The sequence below is a fragment of the Sinocyclocheilus rhinocerous genome, unplaced genomic scaffold, assembly GCF_001515625.1.
Source record: "Sinocyclocheilus rhinocerous isolate Xijiao unplaced genomic scaffold, SAMN03320098_v1.1 scaffold603, whole genome shotgun sequence".
NCBI lineage: Eukaryota > Metazoa > Chordata > Actinopteri > Cypriniformes > Cyprinidae > Sinocyclocheilus > Sinocyclocheilus rhinocerous.
In genome coordinates, this window is record NW_015656630.1 from 71065 (window position 1) to 90178 (window position 19114).

The window sequence follows — 19114 nt, forward strand, 5'->3', positions numbered from 1 at the left end:
GAAGCAGCTCCGGGCGGATGACGTATGAGGTCGGCGTTGCGCATGCGCTGGTGAGTCTCGTGAAAACCAACGTTTGTTTACAGGATCAAAAGAAGCAAAGTTTCCTCTTGGCTTATATAGAAATCCTCCGACATTCTTAAATCCTCGTTTTGTACTTCTAATTAGTGACCGTTGTTTTGTTTTGATCTCTCCCCTGCGCTTCCGTGTGCGTCACTTCTGAGCGGCGCATGCGCAAAGCTGACCTCATACGTCATCTGCCCGGAGCTGCTTCCGTGTACAACAATGAGCGCAAGCTAGATTAAAGTGATTATTACATTTTGAATATGGATATTTTTCTTACAAAAACGCATCGATTCGCTACAGAAGGCCTTTGTTCACCCCCCAGAGCCGTGTGAGACTTTTTTTATGGATGGGCGCTTTTTATTTAACTTCTTTTGGACTGATGCATGCTTTGAACGATTACGTAATTGTGGCATCCATAATTGTAATTGCGATTAGAAATTCGATTAATTGTGCAGCCCTACTTTAAAGCGTTGACAGTATTTTCTGTTGTTTAATACATTTGGTCAAAATCTAGAAAAGATGATGCTGTATTGGCTATGACTAAACGCAAGATAGGCTACCAGATCAAGACCCTCGTGTTTTTTTTTTCTTTTTGAGTAAAGAAAACGCTGTACTTATTATTATTATAGGCAAAGAAAATGTTTTAAAAATAACGTTATTAACCAGTATTTTTTCTACTCAAACCGGTTTCGGAACTGTAATAATATAGAGGAACGCAGGAACAGAAACGTTCAAATAGCAATTCTGCTCGGAGTGAACCGATTGATTTTTTTTGTTTTGTTTCGTTTTTAACCCCTGCTTTATGCAATTGACCAATATCGGTATCGGCCAAAAAAATCCTATCAGTGAATCCCTAAAAATAAACACTGCTGTTTACACCCAAAAACGAAGATTCTGTCTTCATTTACTCATCCATATGTTGTTTCAAGACACAAAAGATGATATTTAGAAAAATGTCCATACAGTCAGTTAGGTCCAATGTTGTTTTTCTGACTACCTTTCAGTATATGGATGAAAACAGTCTAAACATTATTCAAAATATTGTATTTTGTGGTCTACAGACAATTTTTATTTTTGAGTGAACAATCCCTTCAAGATGGCTGTATATCCTTTGAAGTCCACTTTACAGTGCGCTATCAGGAGATTTGAACGAACCACAAGACTTCATCAATCATAGTATCAAAAGGTCTAATAGAGAAGAAGACATTTCTGTCTGAATCACAGATGGGAGTTTATTAGTCATGTGTCTGCATTAAGACTCATTATGGGATATAAGCATTACTGAGGGGTGAGCCGAGGGACATGATGATGGATGCACTACAGGTCCTCCTTATCACTGCTGAGAAAACAAGGAGGAGCTGATGTGTGATGGATGGAGAGACGCAGAACGAGAGGTTTCGTGACCTTGTGTTTATGGAAGGTTTATCAGAACAGTGGGAGGAGAGAAGTGTAAATCCAAGCCCAAGACTGCTTGGCTATGATCTGAGCTTCACAGTGATTCAACACATCCCTGAAAGAGAAAAAAAACTCCTGCTAGCCTTTACATACTTAACCCTCAACCCTGCCAAATCCCTCTGAAATACGATTCCATTCTCTTCCATTGTCCCTTGCGATTCCTCGTTTCATGCGTCTCTTCGTTTCACATGATATACTTACAATTATCACCCTTTCTTCCTTCCATCCTCTTCTAGACTCCCACTCATACACTCATCCATGACTTTAACCTCTGCTCCCGTCTCTCCTTTCTGTTTGAATCTCTTTACCGTCTCTTTTAACTCCCCTCTGTTCCTGCGTTACTATTTCAGCGTGTGTGAGTGATGATCCATGCATGCATAGCAAGTCTCCAATTGAAACTAGAGTGACCAAAAAAAACACCTTGCAACCTTGGTTATTTATCATTATCACCTGGTCTAATGGAATGTGATCGGTCCGTCGTAATGGCCCACTTACTCTCCAAATTGAAAAAGGCGGCAATAAAAACAGGCGAGAGAGAGAGTGGCACACGGGATCAGAATGTTGTAATGTAACAGAAGTAGGTGTCGCCTGCCGTCTCAGGTACGAGCCTTGCATCCTAAAATATTTATGAGGCAGAGGCCTGAATATTCATACGTGTAGCACGTCCTTTCTGTTAGATGGAGGGCATACAGCGCCCACACACGTGCAAACACTGGTGCTTGGAGTGTGATTTTACTCTGAAGCTCAGTCCCATATTCAGAAGGACAGCACCAGGGGGAATGTTGTGTTGAGAGGAGAAACGCACTACGAAATGCAAGGCTCGCAGGTGAGGTTGCAGTCGATATCAGCGTTTTGTTTTGAGAGGCTTTGCTGGTTGGATTAGACAGCGCTGCTGCAGAACAGAGTAGAGAGGGTGGCCTGAGGCCATAACTTAGCAGCTCGTCTCTCCTTAGATTACACAAAGACGAATCTAGGGGTATCTCAAATAAATATCTCACTGCCTCACAGCATGCCTTCAAGCCATATCTGCTCAACATATTTTCCTCTCTGTGGGTGCCCACTCTCACTAAACATCAAATAGTTTCTGTTCAATCTAAAAGTAAGCAAATTAGAAAGAAATTACATTTTTTGAGAACCATAAGTGCAATATGATTATAAAAAGAGTGTCTTATGTTAATAGAAATTGAATTATTATAGTGTAATACTATAATAATTGCTTTTATAATATTTAATTATAACAAGCACATTAGCAAGCACAATAATAAAATAGTACAGTTAAAAAAACAGCAGTTCCCCTTTAAATTTGCTTGTTTATTTGTCTCATGTCTGTCTCATGGTGAGATATCTGACTGGCTGGTAAGAAACGGTTTAATTTATAACCCTCAATAATTCTTGTTTATTAATAAACCATGTGTAAAATGAACCATGTTCTGCTGAAACCTGTCTGACTCACTGCAGAAACATCTACTCTACTTTTTGAGACCTCAGAGCAGTAGGCTACTTGAAAAATGTGCCATTCAGTAATAAAAAAAATTAAATAAAATTGAAAGAAGATTTTTTTTCCATCAAGCTCAAAAACAGACTAAACCAAGATTGAATTTTTCCAATGGGGTCCACGACTATTAGCTGAATGTCTATGTTTGAAAAAAGCATTCCAAGTAGTGATTCTCTACAATCACGTTCCAAGGACTCGCATGTGCTACAGGTCTCCTAGCAACGTTCTCCAGGCAGGGTCTCCAGAGTAGTTATGTTTATCAGGTAACTACAGCACAGGTCTACTCAAGGTTGAGGAGGTTTTCAGAGCAGTATACTGACCTTAAACGAGGTTAAAAACAGACACTACACTCGGACGCTTGTGAATGGGAAGGTCCTGTAGGGTCCTTAATGGCTTTTGAAGACAAGTGTGAGTCAAACTTTAGAAAGGAGAACCAGATAATATTGAGGAGTTGAGTGCATACTACAACATGGACCAAACATGAATGAGTGAGCTTGCGCACATACACAAGCACAGGAGCAAAATAAAAGTGCTGACTGACCAGGGATGTCTGATGGCATCTGGCTAATGTCTAAGTGAAGGGACAAGCCTGTTAGAGCCTGTGGACGGTATTATTGGAAATATGTCTTTAATGGACACTAGGGACTATAGAACAGAACAGGGAAAACTACAGGACTGGACAGTGAAGAAAGAGTGTCGTCTCAATGAGAAAAGCTTGCAAGCTCTTAAAGGTGGGGTAAGCGATCAGAAAACTGATTCAGGCCGAGTAGCAAAACAAACTTGTAGCCAATCAGCAGTAAGGGGCGTGTCTACTCATGATGTGGAGGAGAGAGCGTTCAGTGCACAGGACGGACATTAGCCGAGCGACAGAAAGATAGAGATGGCGGATAAAAAACAAAAGAGGAAAACGTCTGCGGAACAAAAGAAGGTTTACGGCAATAAGGCAAGAAGTAGAACCAGAGTAAATATCGGATCAGCTTTCCAGCGCTGGAGAGAACTCAAGGAGCGGAAGGCCTGTGATCGGACGCCGAGGTTGCTTTGTTTCTTCTCGATAGGTGAGTAACACCGTGTCTGCGTCGCAACAGCTAAAGTCTGTCTAGTACACTGGACGCGACAAAGCGACCTTTGAAAATCATTTGAAATTTGTGTAAATTCGTCATAAATAGAACGCAGCAGCAGTTTTCTGTCTGGGATTTGTCGTGTCGCGCCACGCCACTCGCGTCCGGTGTAGACACGGTGTAACATTGGTTTTGCTTTGTTTCACAGAACTAATCGTTGCCTGGGTTGCGTACGAATGTGTGGGGCGGAGCTATCAAAATAGGGGCAAGACCCTTTTGGGGTAGGGGCGTGTTTGTTTTGCTAATTTCAAATGTCAACATTGGCTACCAGAAATCGCTTACCCCACCTTTAATAAAATACATCACTTCAATTGTAAACAAAACCACACGTGTGCTAAGGTCATCCATTCATCGGACAGAAATTCTCAAGCAGGGAAAACAGGAAGTGTGTAAACAGGTTAATCATCTTTCGTAGAGCAATTTTTACTCTTTTACTGATTTGGTGTTATCAAAAAGAAAATCTATAGATAAAATACTTAAAGCATATCACAATGTTAGTTTAAACATTTAACCTAGATAAATGTGCGCTATTAGGCACATATCCAATCGTTTGTGCGGAGAGTGGAAGCTGAAACGCGCTTCAGGACATCAGTGGAAACAAATGAAATACGCTGTCATTTTTTCTCATACAGGTAAGAATAATACATCGTTCGGAAATGTAAAGGGTCTACTTTTATTTGTGTGCACTCACAATATCAACAAAACGTTGTGCTTTTGTAAAATAAAGAAAACAAATAGGATGCGCTTGCCGTCTCGGTGTTGAACAGGAGCGCTTCACAAAAATGAAACAAAACTTAACGAATATTTTCCTTACAGACATGATGAATATATCTATAGAAAGCTTTAAATGACCACAAAACTAAATAATTCAAATCCAAAAAACTCTTTTATTATGTAATCCGTAAAGATGCATTTCTTTTCGCGTCCAAGATGAGATGGCGAGTCAGGATCATCAATTTAATATTTGCGAGACTGACTCAGAAAACACTAGTTATTTAATAAATTCAAAAATCTCCTTACTATTTTCCCCCAACATATTCATGGTAACTGTTTAGCGCACTCACGTCAAATTTCTGTGCGCCATGGTCACAAAAACTCATCATTTGCATGCATTTTAAGCATTGTGGTTTAAAAACAAGTGATTTAAGTCACTGAAATGCAAACAACAGCACTACATGTGCGAGCTGTGTTTCTGAGTGTGATTTCTGCAATTGTGTCGGATCGAGGTTGGGTCATATTCACACCTTAAACGAACTGTACCAGAGTTCGTTTGGAAGTGGACCGAGATCACCTCTTCAGCTGGGTCTCGGTAAGGTTGTTTGGTCCGCACCCGAGTGTGATTGCTATATTCACACCTGCCCAAAAGATCCGCACCAAGGTGGGAAAGGAACTTGAGTTCGATTCAATCGAACCAAACAAGACAGGTGTGAATACACCCCTAGCCTAACTCACAGTGCTTTATGGTAGTGGGCTGTTTTTTGGCACAATTTGCTTGTCATCACTCTCTGATTGCTGGAGATTTCTTTACAAAGTAATGGATGTAATGTAGTTTTTCACCTCTAAGTCAGGTGTTAAACATGATTATTTAAAAAAACATTGAAATAATGCAGACTGCTGACTATTACAAAGACTAAAGCCCTATTCGGACGGGACTAGTTTTCCAAACGACGTTTGAGTTACAATTCTTATCAGCCGACGTCTGTGATTTCATGTACGGATTCAGACGGGACTAACATCTCCGTGTTTATCACCGAGGTAGAAGTGTCTGTGTTTTACATGTGGGCGTTGCAGAAGATCACGTGTTCAGGATGCGTGGATTGCGTATGGTCATATGACCGATCAATGGCAAGTAAACATTTGTAAAATTGTAATTTAAAAAAAACTAAACACAAATTTAACAAGATTTTATAAAACTGGGTTCTTATAATAAACCCACTGTAATAAAAAAGCTTTAACTTATATAATTTACACGTTATGTAATTGAGTGCAGAAATGAAAGTAATCTTACCTGACCTTAACAGTTTACGTGATTTGGCTCTTCTTGTTGATTTCATTTTTTTATTTCTTCGCAGTGTACCAAACACATCTACATCCATTATTGGTTCGCAGAAAGCAGAAACTTGAATACCGGCGCGCTAGCGAGAGATTGTACGGTAGTTCACGTTGACCAAAACACACAAGAAAAAGTGTTTTGGAAAAACATTTTTGGCAATCACAGACATTCGCATTCGGACGGGGTTACATTTCTCTGAGGCCCACCGAGTTTGCCGAAAAACAGTAGGTAATTTGCTCTGGAATTTTTTACAGAGGTCGTGTGAAAAAAAGACAGACATGGTAGATTCGGACGGGATTAAAATCTCAAAGTACGTCTGTGAAACAAAAATTTCTCTAACGTCCCACTGTAAAACTAGTCTCGTCCGAATAGGGCTATAGAGCATCTGTTAACAACCTTGTAGCTCACAGTAGGTCTCTCTTTAATCTTTTATAAGTTATCGTTAAAAATCAATTCCCCCATGGAGAAAATGAGTAGGATTTCTACTTCCGGATCCCTACTGTTGCACTCTATAAAGAGAACTATTAGTTTTTTTACACTAATACATCTCCAGTTACTAAAATTACTTTGATAGAAAATGATATAAAACTACATATTATAACATACGACGTCATCTGTAATATATATTACACTTGTGAAAATGCCATGACTTCACATGCCCCATTTCCCTTTATGAATAATCTGTGTTATGACAGAATGACACCTTGAATGAGAAATATCCTTGTAGCCAGCACCAAAACATCATCCCTGTCTGCTGAGAAGGACACAGAGAACACAAATGTCAAACTCAACATTCTGTTGTGATGACAGGTTAATACCATGGAGGAATAAATGTCACATACAAGCCTTCTAAAACATACCGGAACACATTCCATATATGCACTAAAACAAAAGCAGTGTGTACACAAAGCTTGTTATTGTTAGACTCTAGTTTATCAGTAACCAGTGGCCTGGAAAGTCATCGCCCTATCCATGCCACTCTTTCTCGTTTTTATTTTTTCCTTGTGCTGGAATGTAGTCTACGCAATCTGAATCCCTATCTAAAGAACTCGGGTAACCTTTGACCAAAATGACACAAACAGTTTCAGTTGTTACTCAAGAGAAATAAACAGAAGGAGTGGGTGGTTTGTGTTAATTCTTGCGTTATCCTCAATCCCTCCTCACACGAAACACTAACTAGTTGGTCAACGACCAGAAGTGCCTAACTACTACACAGCATCTGCCTCTCTCACAGAAAATCAATGTTAACTACAGACAAGTCCACTGCTAAAACTAGTGTGCTTTTTCCAAGCCAAAGGGATCAGTCGATATCAGGTCTTATATGTAGACTGGATAATAAGCAACCTCGAGTTTCAGACATCTAGAGGAGTCATCTTGAGGAGGGCACAAGTGGAGATTGTATTGGCAGATGGCAGCCTGAAAGAAACCCCTCTTGATGGCTTTAAGACGGTTAAGCCTATTGTGTACTGCCAACATCTAACAACAATATTTAGGAAACGTATTCTAGAACATGTATAATTCCATCTGACCTTTAAAACAAACTGAAATAACACAACTGGTTCAACAGCAGCATAAAACAAGACTTAATATACATCATGAAAACAAACCGCCTGTTTAAACTGAGCTTCGTGGACTGGGTTGTTGTTAACAAGGCGTCGTTATGTAGAAGTAGCAACAGATTAAAATAAAAATACAAATTTAACTCTCCAAACATGTGGGCATTACACGTGTAACACTTCTATAAGAGGCGTGTATAAAGTACTGTTATAGCAGAATTATATTTCAAGTGTAAATTTAGTGTTTTCCTATTCTGCTTGATGCATAACATTTTTGTACAAATTATAATAAAATAATAAAAAATAAATTAACCTATTTACAATAAAGGTATTTATTAACATTTTTGTTCTTTCAAATGGGAATTTATTCAATTTAGTTTGAGATAAGTAACTATCTCAGTAAGATTTAATAATTTAGATTTTGAAATTTGTGACCGTTTTTTTTCCTTCAACGAAAAACCTTTAACTTCGATTATACTGACTACTTTCGCCAATTTGGTTTATAGTTGAAAGTACATCTGAAATGGTAACATTATAAAACTCTGATATAACACAATCTAAATGGTGAATGAAAATGAAATAAGTTAAACAAAAAAAAACTTTTGAAGAAAGGTAACGTTAGCGCGCGAGCAAACGGAGACCGCAGAGCTCCAGGAAAAAAAGGCAAATTTTAAATTTACCTGCGAGGAGAATAACATTGAATAAACAAAGGCAGGACGTCCTCAAATCCATTCCTCTGCTTTTAAGCCACAATTTAGTAACCGGTGTGGATATAAAAACAACTTTTCCCCCAACTTGTGTTGTTTCGTGTTCTCTCTTCTTTCGCCAGTCTCGCGCAGCATCAGAAGTCCACCAGCTCGCTCGCGCAGGTGGATTGCGGCTGGAATCTGCACACGTGATTTCCGGAGGTATCAGCTGGAGAACTGTGAGGGGTTTTACGCCCTCTTGCGTACACATGCTCCAAGAGTCTCTCCTCACATTATGTACAGTGTTGGGAAGGTTAGGGGAGACCGGGGGCAATTGTAACATTTTTTTTTTTACATTTTCATAACTCACAGACTACTTGAAATAAGCTTGTCATCTTTTGATACAAGAAACAAATATAGGTGCACTAATTAACAATACAATTGATATATTTTCACTAATAAGGACAAGACTATAATATTAAATTAAATGCAAAAGTCAGTGTTACAACTACCCCCACAAAAGTCATATTAACCCACTGTATCTCAAATAAAAGCCTACCTCAAAGTAATCACTTTTAGATGTCGGGCATCACATGCATTCAAAAATCAAAAGTCTATTTCTATTTTTGCAGACGACTAAGCAACTATTCTAGTGGTATCTAGATTTTAATTATTTAAATATATATTTCACTCCAATCAGCTGATGAGTCGAGAACAGTCTTTAACCAAACTTTAATGAAATGGAAAAAGATAGAATTAGTTAAAGAATAACTTTTTTTTCAATAATAGGTTTTTCATGTTAATTTTTTATCAATAACCTAGAGATAAAATGTATGGAAGTTCAAATTTGCAGTCATCTAAACTTTAGAAAGCAGAAAAAAAAATACAGCACATCCAAAAAGTAACTTTTATACCTCAAAATCAGTTTTCTGTGGAAAAATTCTGCTGAGGTGAAAAAATTGTGCTCCTTTTGCATGGGCAGAGAGAAAATACTACTGAGTATGTGCATATTAAGTGTTATATCTCTAACTTGTTTCTGATTGGAGGAATTGAATGTGTTACAATTGCCTCTTTGGAAATGTAATCGGTTACAGATTACAAGTTACCCTATTTAAAATGTAATAAGTAGTGTAACTATTTCAATTACTTTATTAAAATAATGTAATTGATCACATTTGATTACTTTTTGAGTACTTTTCTAAATTTCTAACAAATGTTTTCAACTGTTAATCATTTTGAAAGGTTTAAAGCAGGCGGGGTTATCCTTACAGTAGTACTCAACACTGATTACCGTCAGACTTCTTCACTAGAATTAATATTATAATAATTTAATTTTAAAACACAGCCACCACAAAATCAGACTTTAGCACTTTTTTTTTTACCTTGAGATCGTTCTGAGGTTAAATACAGATTTAAAATCATAAGATATAGTTTAATAGCTATGATACCGGTTTTGAAATCAAATCCTTGCATAGCTATGACAGGAAACACTGGCATCTTTTGCTCTCCACCCACCCAGTCAACTCCCCTTCATGAGAAATGGAAACAAACCAAATTTTGCAGAGATTGGATTATGTTTTGGGTGTGCTCAACAAAGTTGAAATTCTGTCATCATGACCATTAAAGCACGCTATTAATAATTATACAAAACCACTAGTAAACTGTGTACAGGGCCACAGAACAGTTAGTTTTAACATGTTAAATTACATTAGTGCCGATAGCCTTGTGGGTAACACTCCGACATGTAGTCATAAAATGCCAAAAATAAAATCTTTTTTAAAAAAAAGTTAAATTACAACTGCTGATGAGAACTGATTTTGTGATTACTGAAGGTGGAAGAGAGCACTGTACATTCACTCCCCCCACATGCAACTCCTACCGGTACTGAGACTCAAACCCCAACCTTTGGGTTACAAGTCCTTCTCTTTAACCATTGAGCCTCAACAATCTCTCATCTGACATCAGAAACAGTCAAAATTTTATCAGTGAACAAAACCTTCGCTATTACCTGTTGATAAAAATATACATTCTTTGAGCATACCCTAAATGACAAATTATCTGGATGTATTTTGCATACATTACATACTTCTAGTGGAGAAACAAATGAGGTGGTGAGAGGGTAATATTTCCAATTTTAAAAAAATTACCCCAATAAGGGCCGCCCTAATAACCATGTGTCCTATTGTGTGTCCTAAACTCCTGAAACATTGGTGGCTCATATTTTAAAGCAGTCAATAAATCGACCAAATCTGTGTGTGAGAAAGTATTCACATGTAACCCCCTTTGTAATCATAACCATTTTCTGTAATTGAATTACACATTTTTTTCTCAGTAACTATAACAGATTAGTTACATTTATTTTGTAATTAAGTTACATAATTCTGTTACATGTAACTAGTTACTCCCCAACACTATTAATGTAGAAGTAATAACTTAACGCAAAATCAAATCTTAACCTCTAATTTCTCCTTGCTAATTCCACAGAGAATCTACAGGGGGTCTTATGAGCTCTTTACCACCATTTATTCTAGCACTCATCTTTAAACGGTCTTTTTAGAATCTCATATCTCAACTGTACCTCCTTTAAACTCATTATGTGTCTTTGGAGTAACTATTTTGATACTTTTCAGCGCAATACTTTATTATTTTCTTCCTTCATAAGCCTGGCACAGCCCCAGCATAGCTTTTAATAGTGGCATAAGTCAGGTATATTACTCATGCACACACAATCAGTATAACCATTTGAGGATATGAAAACATAGTGTACAAGTATTAAATAGTTTTATGATTTATTGCCATTCGCATCTTTGAGGATTATTACTTATTTTAAAAATTAATCAATAGCTATTGATAACTCTTACTCAAATACTCATAGCAAAAATGTAGGTTTGTGGTAGTTTTTTTAATGCAAACTAGACCAAAAAAAATATACATATGAACAGTATTCATAGAGAAGCTTATAGAAAAGTTTTTGACATTGTAGCAGGGTGAGGCACTCGATAACAGACAGAAACCAATATGAGCGATGCTACAACTGACACAGATCATACAACTGGAGTATCCGTCTGTTGAATGTCTTGTCATAGACACTTCCTTTTGAATAGTTATAAAAACTTTTGAACCATCACAGCTGACAACACAACATCAGTGAACAAACAATACAAGAATGCAGCACTGTTTTGCATTTATAGTGATAAAAAACGAAGGTCAAATTGACAAGTCCAAATGGTAAATGGTAAAGTTTTAAAGCTCTGGTGTTCCCAGGATACAGATAATATGGACCCATCAGCAAAGCTAAAGTAGTTTAAAAATCAAGCAGAGCTATTTCTCCCTGCATGACTTTAAGTGTTAAGCAGCATCAGTGTAAGATATGCAATAATTAAATACCTCTTTCTAATAAAGCCTATAGTTTGGTCATAATGAAGTCATCTCCCTGCCAGCATACCATCGTACTTGCTTAAACAGAATTTGGCTACATCAAGAATTTGAAAAATACAGTAACAGGATGCGGTCTAATTTATTCATATTTTTTTGTTTAAAGCATTAGGTTGATAACTACCGCTCTAACAACAACAACAACAACAAAGAACATAATAACAGTGAGAATGACAAACTGTAGTGATGGATAAATTAAAAGCTATTTGGCTCTATCCCTGTAGCTAATGCATATTGTTTAATTATATGATAAATTCTGCTTATATATTTTTATGTTTCCAGACCCTCCCCACATCCATCCATAACCTCTACAAAGATTGGCTCAATGATAATATTAATTTTCCCAAATTGTTTACTGTCCTCGTTTAGAAGGAGGCACAAGGTGATCAGGAAGATCAGCAGGTAACTCGTGACCTTCCAGTTTAACCTTGATGAGGTGGTTAGCTAAGGCAAACTCTTCGTCGTCCAGGTACCCATCATTATCCACATCAGCAAGCTTCCAGATCTTTCCTAGAACATTGTTAGGCAGCTTGGATTTGACCATCTCCTTCTTAGCCATGGCACCAGAGACCTTCCCGTTGACAGGTGACAGGGTATAGAAGATCTCGTCGTAAGTTGGCTTGTCTCTCGCCACTATCCACTCCAGCTCATCAATGCCTTCACTAGCACCCTCTCCATAGCCATGCCCGAAGGGTCCATTCATGGTGCCGTCAAAGGCACCACCCTGGACAGCCTGGCTGGGCATGGCAGCCTCCTCCTGCCGAACGAGGGTCATGAGTTTGGCGATATCATTGGCCAGCATATCCTCCACTGCTTCCAGCAGCTTGGGCTTCAGTCCCTGAAACTTAGTGAAGTCTTGACCAGCGAGGACTTCCTAATAATGAGGACAAAAAAAGATGTCAAAAAGGTCTTTTCTATCCTTATAGGGTGTGATGATATTTTTTAAACTAAAACTAGTCTTAACTAAAATAAAACTCAAATCATAGCATAAAACAAGGCTAAACTGTTATAAAACAACTACCTCTCTTAAAACTTGATACTTTATTATTGTATTGTACTTTGAAACTCCTAACAAAAATTATATATTAAAATCATTTTCTGGGAGAAATGGGACTATTTCCATACCTGCATTTTACTGAGTTTAGGGAAATCACCAGGAGAGATCTGATGTTCTTTTTCAATCCTTGTATAAATGTCACCCAGGTTAGCAATGAGCTCCTTTTTCTTATTCTCTTTCCCAAAAACATTTGGCATTTCTTTCTTCAAAGCACTGATGATGTAGGCATGAACCTAGAGTTAGAGAAAACCGTTTTGTCATAACATATAATATTTAAAATAAATCAGTGTTATATGGATATATTAACAATTTGAAAAAAATCTTGAAAAATAATAATATTAAGATATTATGCAGCAAAAACAGTGATAACATTCATAATAATAAGAAATGTTCCTTGAGCACCAAATCAGTATATTAGAATGACTTCTGAAGGATCATGTGACACTGAAGACTGGAATAATGGCTGCTGAAAATTCAGCTGTCATCACTGGAATAAACAACATTTTAAAAAGATATTAAAAATGTAAACTTTTTTTTTTTTTTTAATCCATATAAATCTATAAAAATTAAAGATATAAAGGAAAAGGATGAGCAGGAATAAGAGTCTTAGATCGTGTCTGGGGTGACAATTATTAAGTGATCACATAAAAGGTTTTATAAAGTGATCACATGAGGGCAGCATATACCAGATAACTAATCCAATCAAAAACCGTAAAAAGTACTTTAAATTTTAAGTATGCGTCCAGACAACACCCCCTACATTACTATAAAACTAACTAGCTATAAAAGGTTTCATTTCTTACTTTGGCTAGACGGGCCCGTTTGATAAGGTCGTTCAGCTTGCGCAGCGCTGCATTTCGTGGAAGTCCCTGGATGTCACGGAAAAGGTCTTGTTCCTCTGCCTCAAACAGTTTCCTGTTATCTGGAACCAGGAGAGGCTGAGCCCAGAAAGAGCCAATGTAGACTCGGATGACCTCTGGGGTGTTGACGATTTTACCGAGCGACCACATGAGGGCACCATACACCCGCATGAGCTGCTGGGTCCCGATCTGATCAGCTTTGTTGAGCACCACCCGCATCTTGTCCTCATGATTTTTCAGAGCTCGGATCACCTCTGAGAACTCATCTGAGATGTCCAACTTGTGTGCATCAAAGAGAAGAATAATGCGGTCCACACGTTCAGCAAACCATTCGAGCACTGCAGCAAAGTCATAACCTGCAACAGAGATGAGACATTTTTTCACATTAATGAGCAAAAAGTAATTCAGTTTACTGCAAAAGGAACTTGTTTGTGTATGTGAGCCTCTCTGATAAACCACAACCCAACACTTCTCTTTCTAGCCAGATAAAGAGCAGTACAACAGTCCACAGATGTGTAACCCTAGAACTTCCTGATCTGGCCCACATCACGCCACAAAACCAACTAGACAAACAAGCACAAATCCACAAACAGGCCAACTCACACAATACAAAATAAAATGTGGTTTTCCTGTCTAAGGAAACCCTTCACGTAACAGAACCCATCTCCTTCTCATCAGCCCTCTTGCACGACAACACTATTGGCTCATGAGGGTGGAGTACAGCTGGCCTTTCACATGAGAAAAAAAAATGAAGAGGCATCTAGTTCACTACAGCCGAACTGACATCACATCCACTCACGCTGACAAACAGGAAAGAGAATAAATTGTCCCACAGACACTCCTTCCTCACACTCCTTCCTCTCCCATGGTTGGTTATTTTCTTGCATAATGGTTTAAAGGATCACAGGGAACAATGGAAATCAAATGTTTGACGATGTGTCAAAAATAATTTTAAGATGATATGAAACGAATGGAAAAAGTAGGTGTACGCCACAAGAAATGCTAGAGATTTTCTCTTGGGTATTTTGACATCTTCAAGAAGCCAAACGCACAAGCTGCATGCACATTTTTACAAGGGGGCCAGCATAAATATTGCTAGACTCCACAAATTCGGGTCACTTGCCAAAAAGCTGCTTATGAGATCTTGAGGGCAAAGGTTTAATCTTCAGAGATTTCTCTATATGCAATAATACATATGCTAAAGTCAGGATTTCCGGCCCAACTCTCTTGCTTACTGAGACAGAAGTTACCAATTTATGTTTGGATTGTGTAGAGAGTGTGTGGAAGACAGGAAAGACTGCGTCCCAGCTCACAACAGTTGTGTCAACGTCAGCAGGATGTGAAATCTGGATCTGAATCCAACATGGGCGTAATCTCACCGATTCAGTGCTGTCCTTTATCCACTGTTATCCATGATCACAACACTGATGGCAATACTGATGAAGCAGGTCTATTGAATTATAATATATGATACTATAATCCATAATATAAAATTTAATCTGCCCTCAAATACTTTAACACAAAAAAACTGAAATGTAATTAAACAAAATGGAAGAAAAGCAAATACACTGTACTCATAAGACCTGAACTTATTTGGTATATCTACCTAAAATGCATTTTTCTTTTTCCCAGCAGTTATGAATTTACTGTGGGTATATAAACAACAAAAGAAGGCTTATTAAAGGCTTTTTATGCATATAAATCAGTATTCTTTTTCAGCAGGATCTATTTTCGCTGAGAGTTTCTTTTCTCCGAGTGTAAAGTTGTCTTAACTACACTTAGAGCAGACACTGATAAGCTGACTGTGTGTGTGTGTGTGTGTGTGTGTGTGTGTGTGTGTGTGTGTATGTATATATATATATATATATATATACACACATATATATATATATATATATATATATATATATACACACATACATATATACATATATATACACACACACATCAGTGTGGCTGGTAAAGACTGTGATAATGGAGGTAGCTCATATGAAAGATATTTTACTCTATTTTTCCCTAATGATATTGCTTTTCCAGTTCTTTGCTTGCTTTCCTTCGAATACTTTCCAAAAAACATATCCTTGTGTAAACTATGGGATATCCTTGTTTACATAAGCATGCCATAGTAATTATGCTTGTTCCTGCACTAAAATCTGTGCAAGTGGTCACACAAATGCTGCAATTAATAAAAGAAAATTAAGTCACAACATTGCTAATATCAAGACAATTTTATCAAGACTAATTTAATTTCCCTTTTGCTGATGCAGTTACGGTTAAACAAAAAAAGTTGTGTCACTCATTTATTAAATTCACGAACAAACAAACTAAAGCAAATGAATGAACAAACAACAAAGGCACAGATGAATGAATGAAGACAGACAGACTAAATGACCGACTGTCCATGCAGGAAACACTATTCAGATAAGTAAATATAACGGTTTGGAAACAAAAAAAAACACAAGCTGTCTACAAAGATGCCGGCTGTGTGCATATTATGTACAGTTAATACAAGACTGGGACTTTTAAATAAAGTTGACAAAGAACACAAAGATCTTACCAACAACCCTTAAATAGACATTTGGGTTCATGCTGGTCTGAAGGTTGGAACAAATGTCCGTAAAAAAAAAACAAAAAAAACTTTGGCTCAGTAAGGAGAGCTAATCTTTAGTATTACCTGCACCCTGCTAAGATCAAATCCAAACATTGACCCACAATCTCTCACACTTTACACAAACACATTATGAGATATTGAGGCATGCATAGATGTAATTTAACAAGGTTTCAATAAAGGTTGACAGTGGAATCTGTACCTCAAGACCCTAGAAACAACTAAAAAATAAATAACTGAAGAGGTTTAGTGTTTAGTAAGGTCTCCCATTACTGCCCTGCAGTATCTCTGCAAAAAGGTTTGCTCATCATAACATATTAACTAATAAGTAGCAGCTGTTTCTAAAACAGATGTTAATGTTGCTTAGCAGACATCGGCTGTATAGCTGATTCACACCAGATAAATTGCTACAAACTGAAATGTCCTTACAACTTTGACATGGAAATTTCTTGCAGTTTCATCTTAACATTAAATAAGAATAACAATAAAACATTTAAATACTCCTCAAAAGTCTCTCTTTGTAATGCACATCATACATTTGACAGTACAGACTCCAGGCTTAGGACCACTGCACCGGTGGTGCTATAATTTCAGTTAACTAGTATTAACCCAACAACTTCTTCATGATAACTGATCTTAGGTTTTTATTCCCCTCAATCCTGATCCAGCATACACCTGTATTTGATAAAAGTCTTTAAACCCACTGATCTCTTTTTTTTCCACCTTTGAAAACTAAATTAAACATACTTTTCATAGTAATATACCATCAGCATGAATGTGAAGAATATGGGAGGGGACCTGGAAAAGATGTGTGCATTCATTTGTGCTTGGAAGGAAATTATCCATTTCCAGTACCAGCCCATTTAAATGTGGCACCTCCACAAATTCCTGGAAAGCACAGGGAGAGGAAGAATGTAGAAATCTGAAATCTGCTATAATGATCTCTGTAAACAATAGCACATTCTCAAGGGATCTATCACACTGAAATTAAATAAAAAGAAAGATCACTTAGGGATTCTTCATAAAAAAGCAGCATTGCTTTACACAGAAGATTACAGCATGTAATTATGACAAAAGACATAATGCATGCCCTGAAAACCGCACAGCGACCTAATCTAGCCTATTGACACAAGAGGTTCATTACTCTAAACCAGTGGTTCTCAACCCGCGGCCCGTCACGAATTCAAATGCGGCCCACCGTGCTGAACACAATTAAAAAAAAAATACTTTCAGTTTTACAATCCATAATTGTAAAGCAAAAATCAGGTTTTTAACGTCTTTGCAAATTTATAAAAAATAAAAAAACTAAAATTATTCCATTGCATAAGTATTTATACCCTTATGGGATAGCTGAAATTTATCTCAGGAGCACTCATATTGCTTGTAGATGTTACTACATTTCAAGTAAATTTAACCTGTGGCAAATTCAACTGAATGGGTATGATTTGGAAAGGCATACACGTCTTAAAGGGGTCATATGATGCGATTTGAATTTTTCCTTTCTCTTTGGAGTGTTACAAGCTCTTGGTGCATAAAGAAGATCTGTAAAGTTGCAAAGACTAAAGAGAAGGATTGCAGATAATTGCCAAATGCTGATGAGCAAAACTTAGGGGCTAAACTAAAACTAAGGCTGTAAAGGTTCTTCAGCTAAATATTTAGTTAAACTTATTTCAGTTTTTTTATTTGTAATAAATTTAAGAAGTTGTGACAATTCTGTTTTTGCTTTGTCAGTATGGTGTATAGAGTGTAGATTGTGTATGTATGTATAAATATATATATTAGGGATGTAACGATTTGCTCAACTCACGATTCGATTCACGATTTTGCGTTTCGATTCACGGTTTTTTTTAACAAAATGAGATTTAAGACAAATTATAAATTAAATGTGTCCTTTTATTATTGCTTGGACAAAATGCTGCACGTTTCTTTGTGAAATTGAAATAACACTATACTAATAATAATATACTAATATAGCACTTCCATATCATTGTTCTTTCGTTGGTTTTGATTGCTTCTATTGTCCTCATTTGTAAGTCGCTTTGGATAAAAGTGTCTGCTAAATGACAATTTAAATATAATGTTAATGTAAATAACAAAACTAAATTGAAATTTTAAAATCAAAATAAATCAAATAAATAAGTAACAAATAAAATAAATCTCTTCATATAAACAAAATAAGGCTTTGTCTGTGCTCTTTCCATTTAAAATTAGAGGCAACCACTGCATTTTAATCATTATCCAAACAAAGATGCTGCATACATGCAACATGAGCAATTTTTTAATATAAATTAGATTGTATAATTTCGAAATTGTGCAAGATTGAAATCACTCATAACTTTAGGAAATTTTCAAGTAAAAGCATATTTTGTGTTTCAGGGTGTAGGCTACCTAGTGGGTAAAAGACAGAGTTTAATGATTATCAATGATTTTATTTGATTAAGTGTTTTGCACAAGACTTCATTTCACATATCATAACAATGATGAAAAATCTCAACATTTCATGTGCATCTAATACAATAGAATCGTTGTGGTGACTAGCAGGTGACCCTTTGCTGTGTCCCAACTCTGAATTCCTTCAGCCACCACGCCTTAAAGGGGTCATATGATGCGATTTCAATTTTTCCTCTCTTTGGAGTGTTACAAGCTCTTGGTGCATAAAGAAGATCTGTAAAATTGCAAAGACTAAAGTCTCAAATCCAAAGAGATATTCTTTATAAAAGTTACAAGT

The 19114-nt window shown here is 37.0% G+C and overlaps 2 protein-coding genes across 3 annotated transcripts in view; both read right to left on the reverse strand.

Annotated features, from left to right (window-relative positions):
- cxadr (CXADR Ig-like cell adhesion molecule) overlaps nt 1–8648 on the reverse strand; it is a 61261-nt gene extending 52613 nt beyond the window's left edge. Inside the window, exon 1 of the mRNA XM_016528329.1 lies at nt 8421–8648. Within this exon, the coding sequence (XP_016383815.1) occupies nt 8421–8472 (52 nt within the window). The 5' untranslated portion in view covers nt 8473–8648. The remainder of the gene's footprint in view (nt 1–8420) is intronic.
- A 3304-nt stretch (nt 8649–11952) lies between these two features.
- The window catches only part of LOC107720605 (EH domain-containing protein 1-like), a 14585-nt gene continuing 7423 nt past the window's right edge, over nt 11953–19114 (reverse strand). Inside the window, exons 3-6 of one of the 2 annotated variants that reach the window (XM_016528332.1) lie at nt 13722–14134; nt 12987–13151; nt 12167–12735; nt 11953–12120 (exon numbers count right to left, since the gene is read on the reverse strand). In XM_016528332.1, coding sequence (XP_016383818.1) covers nt 12214–12735; nt 12987–13151; nt 13722–14134 — 1100 coding nt within the window. In that variant the 3' untranslated portion in view covers nt 11953–12120; nt 12167–12213. Of the gene's footprint in view, nt 12736–12986; nt 13152–13721; nt 14135–19114 lie in introns of both variants that reach the window. The other variant, XM_016528331.1, reaches the window with a different exon arrangement.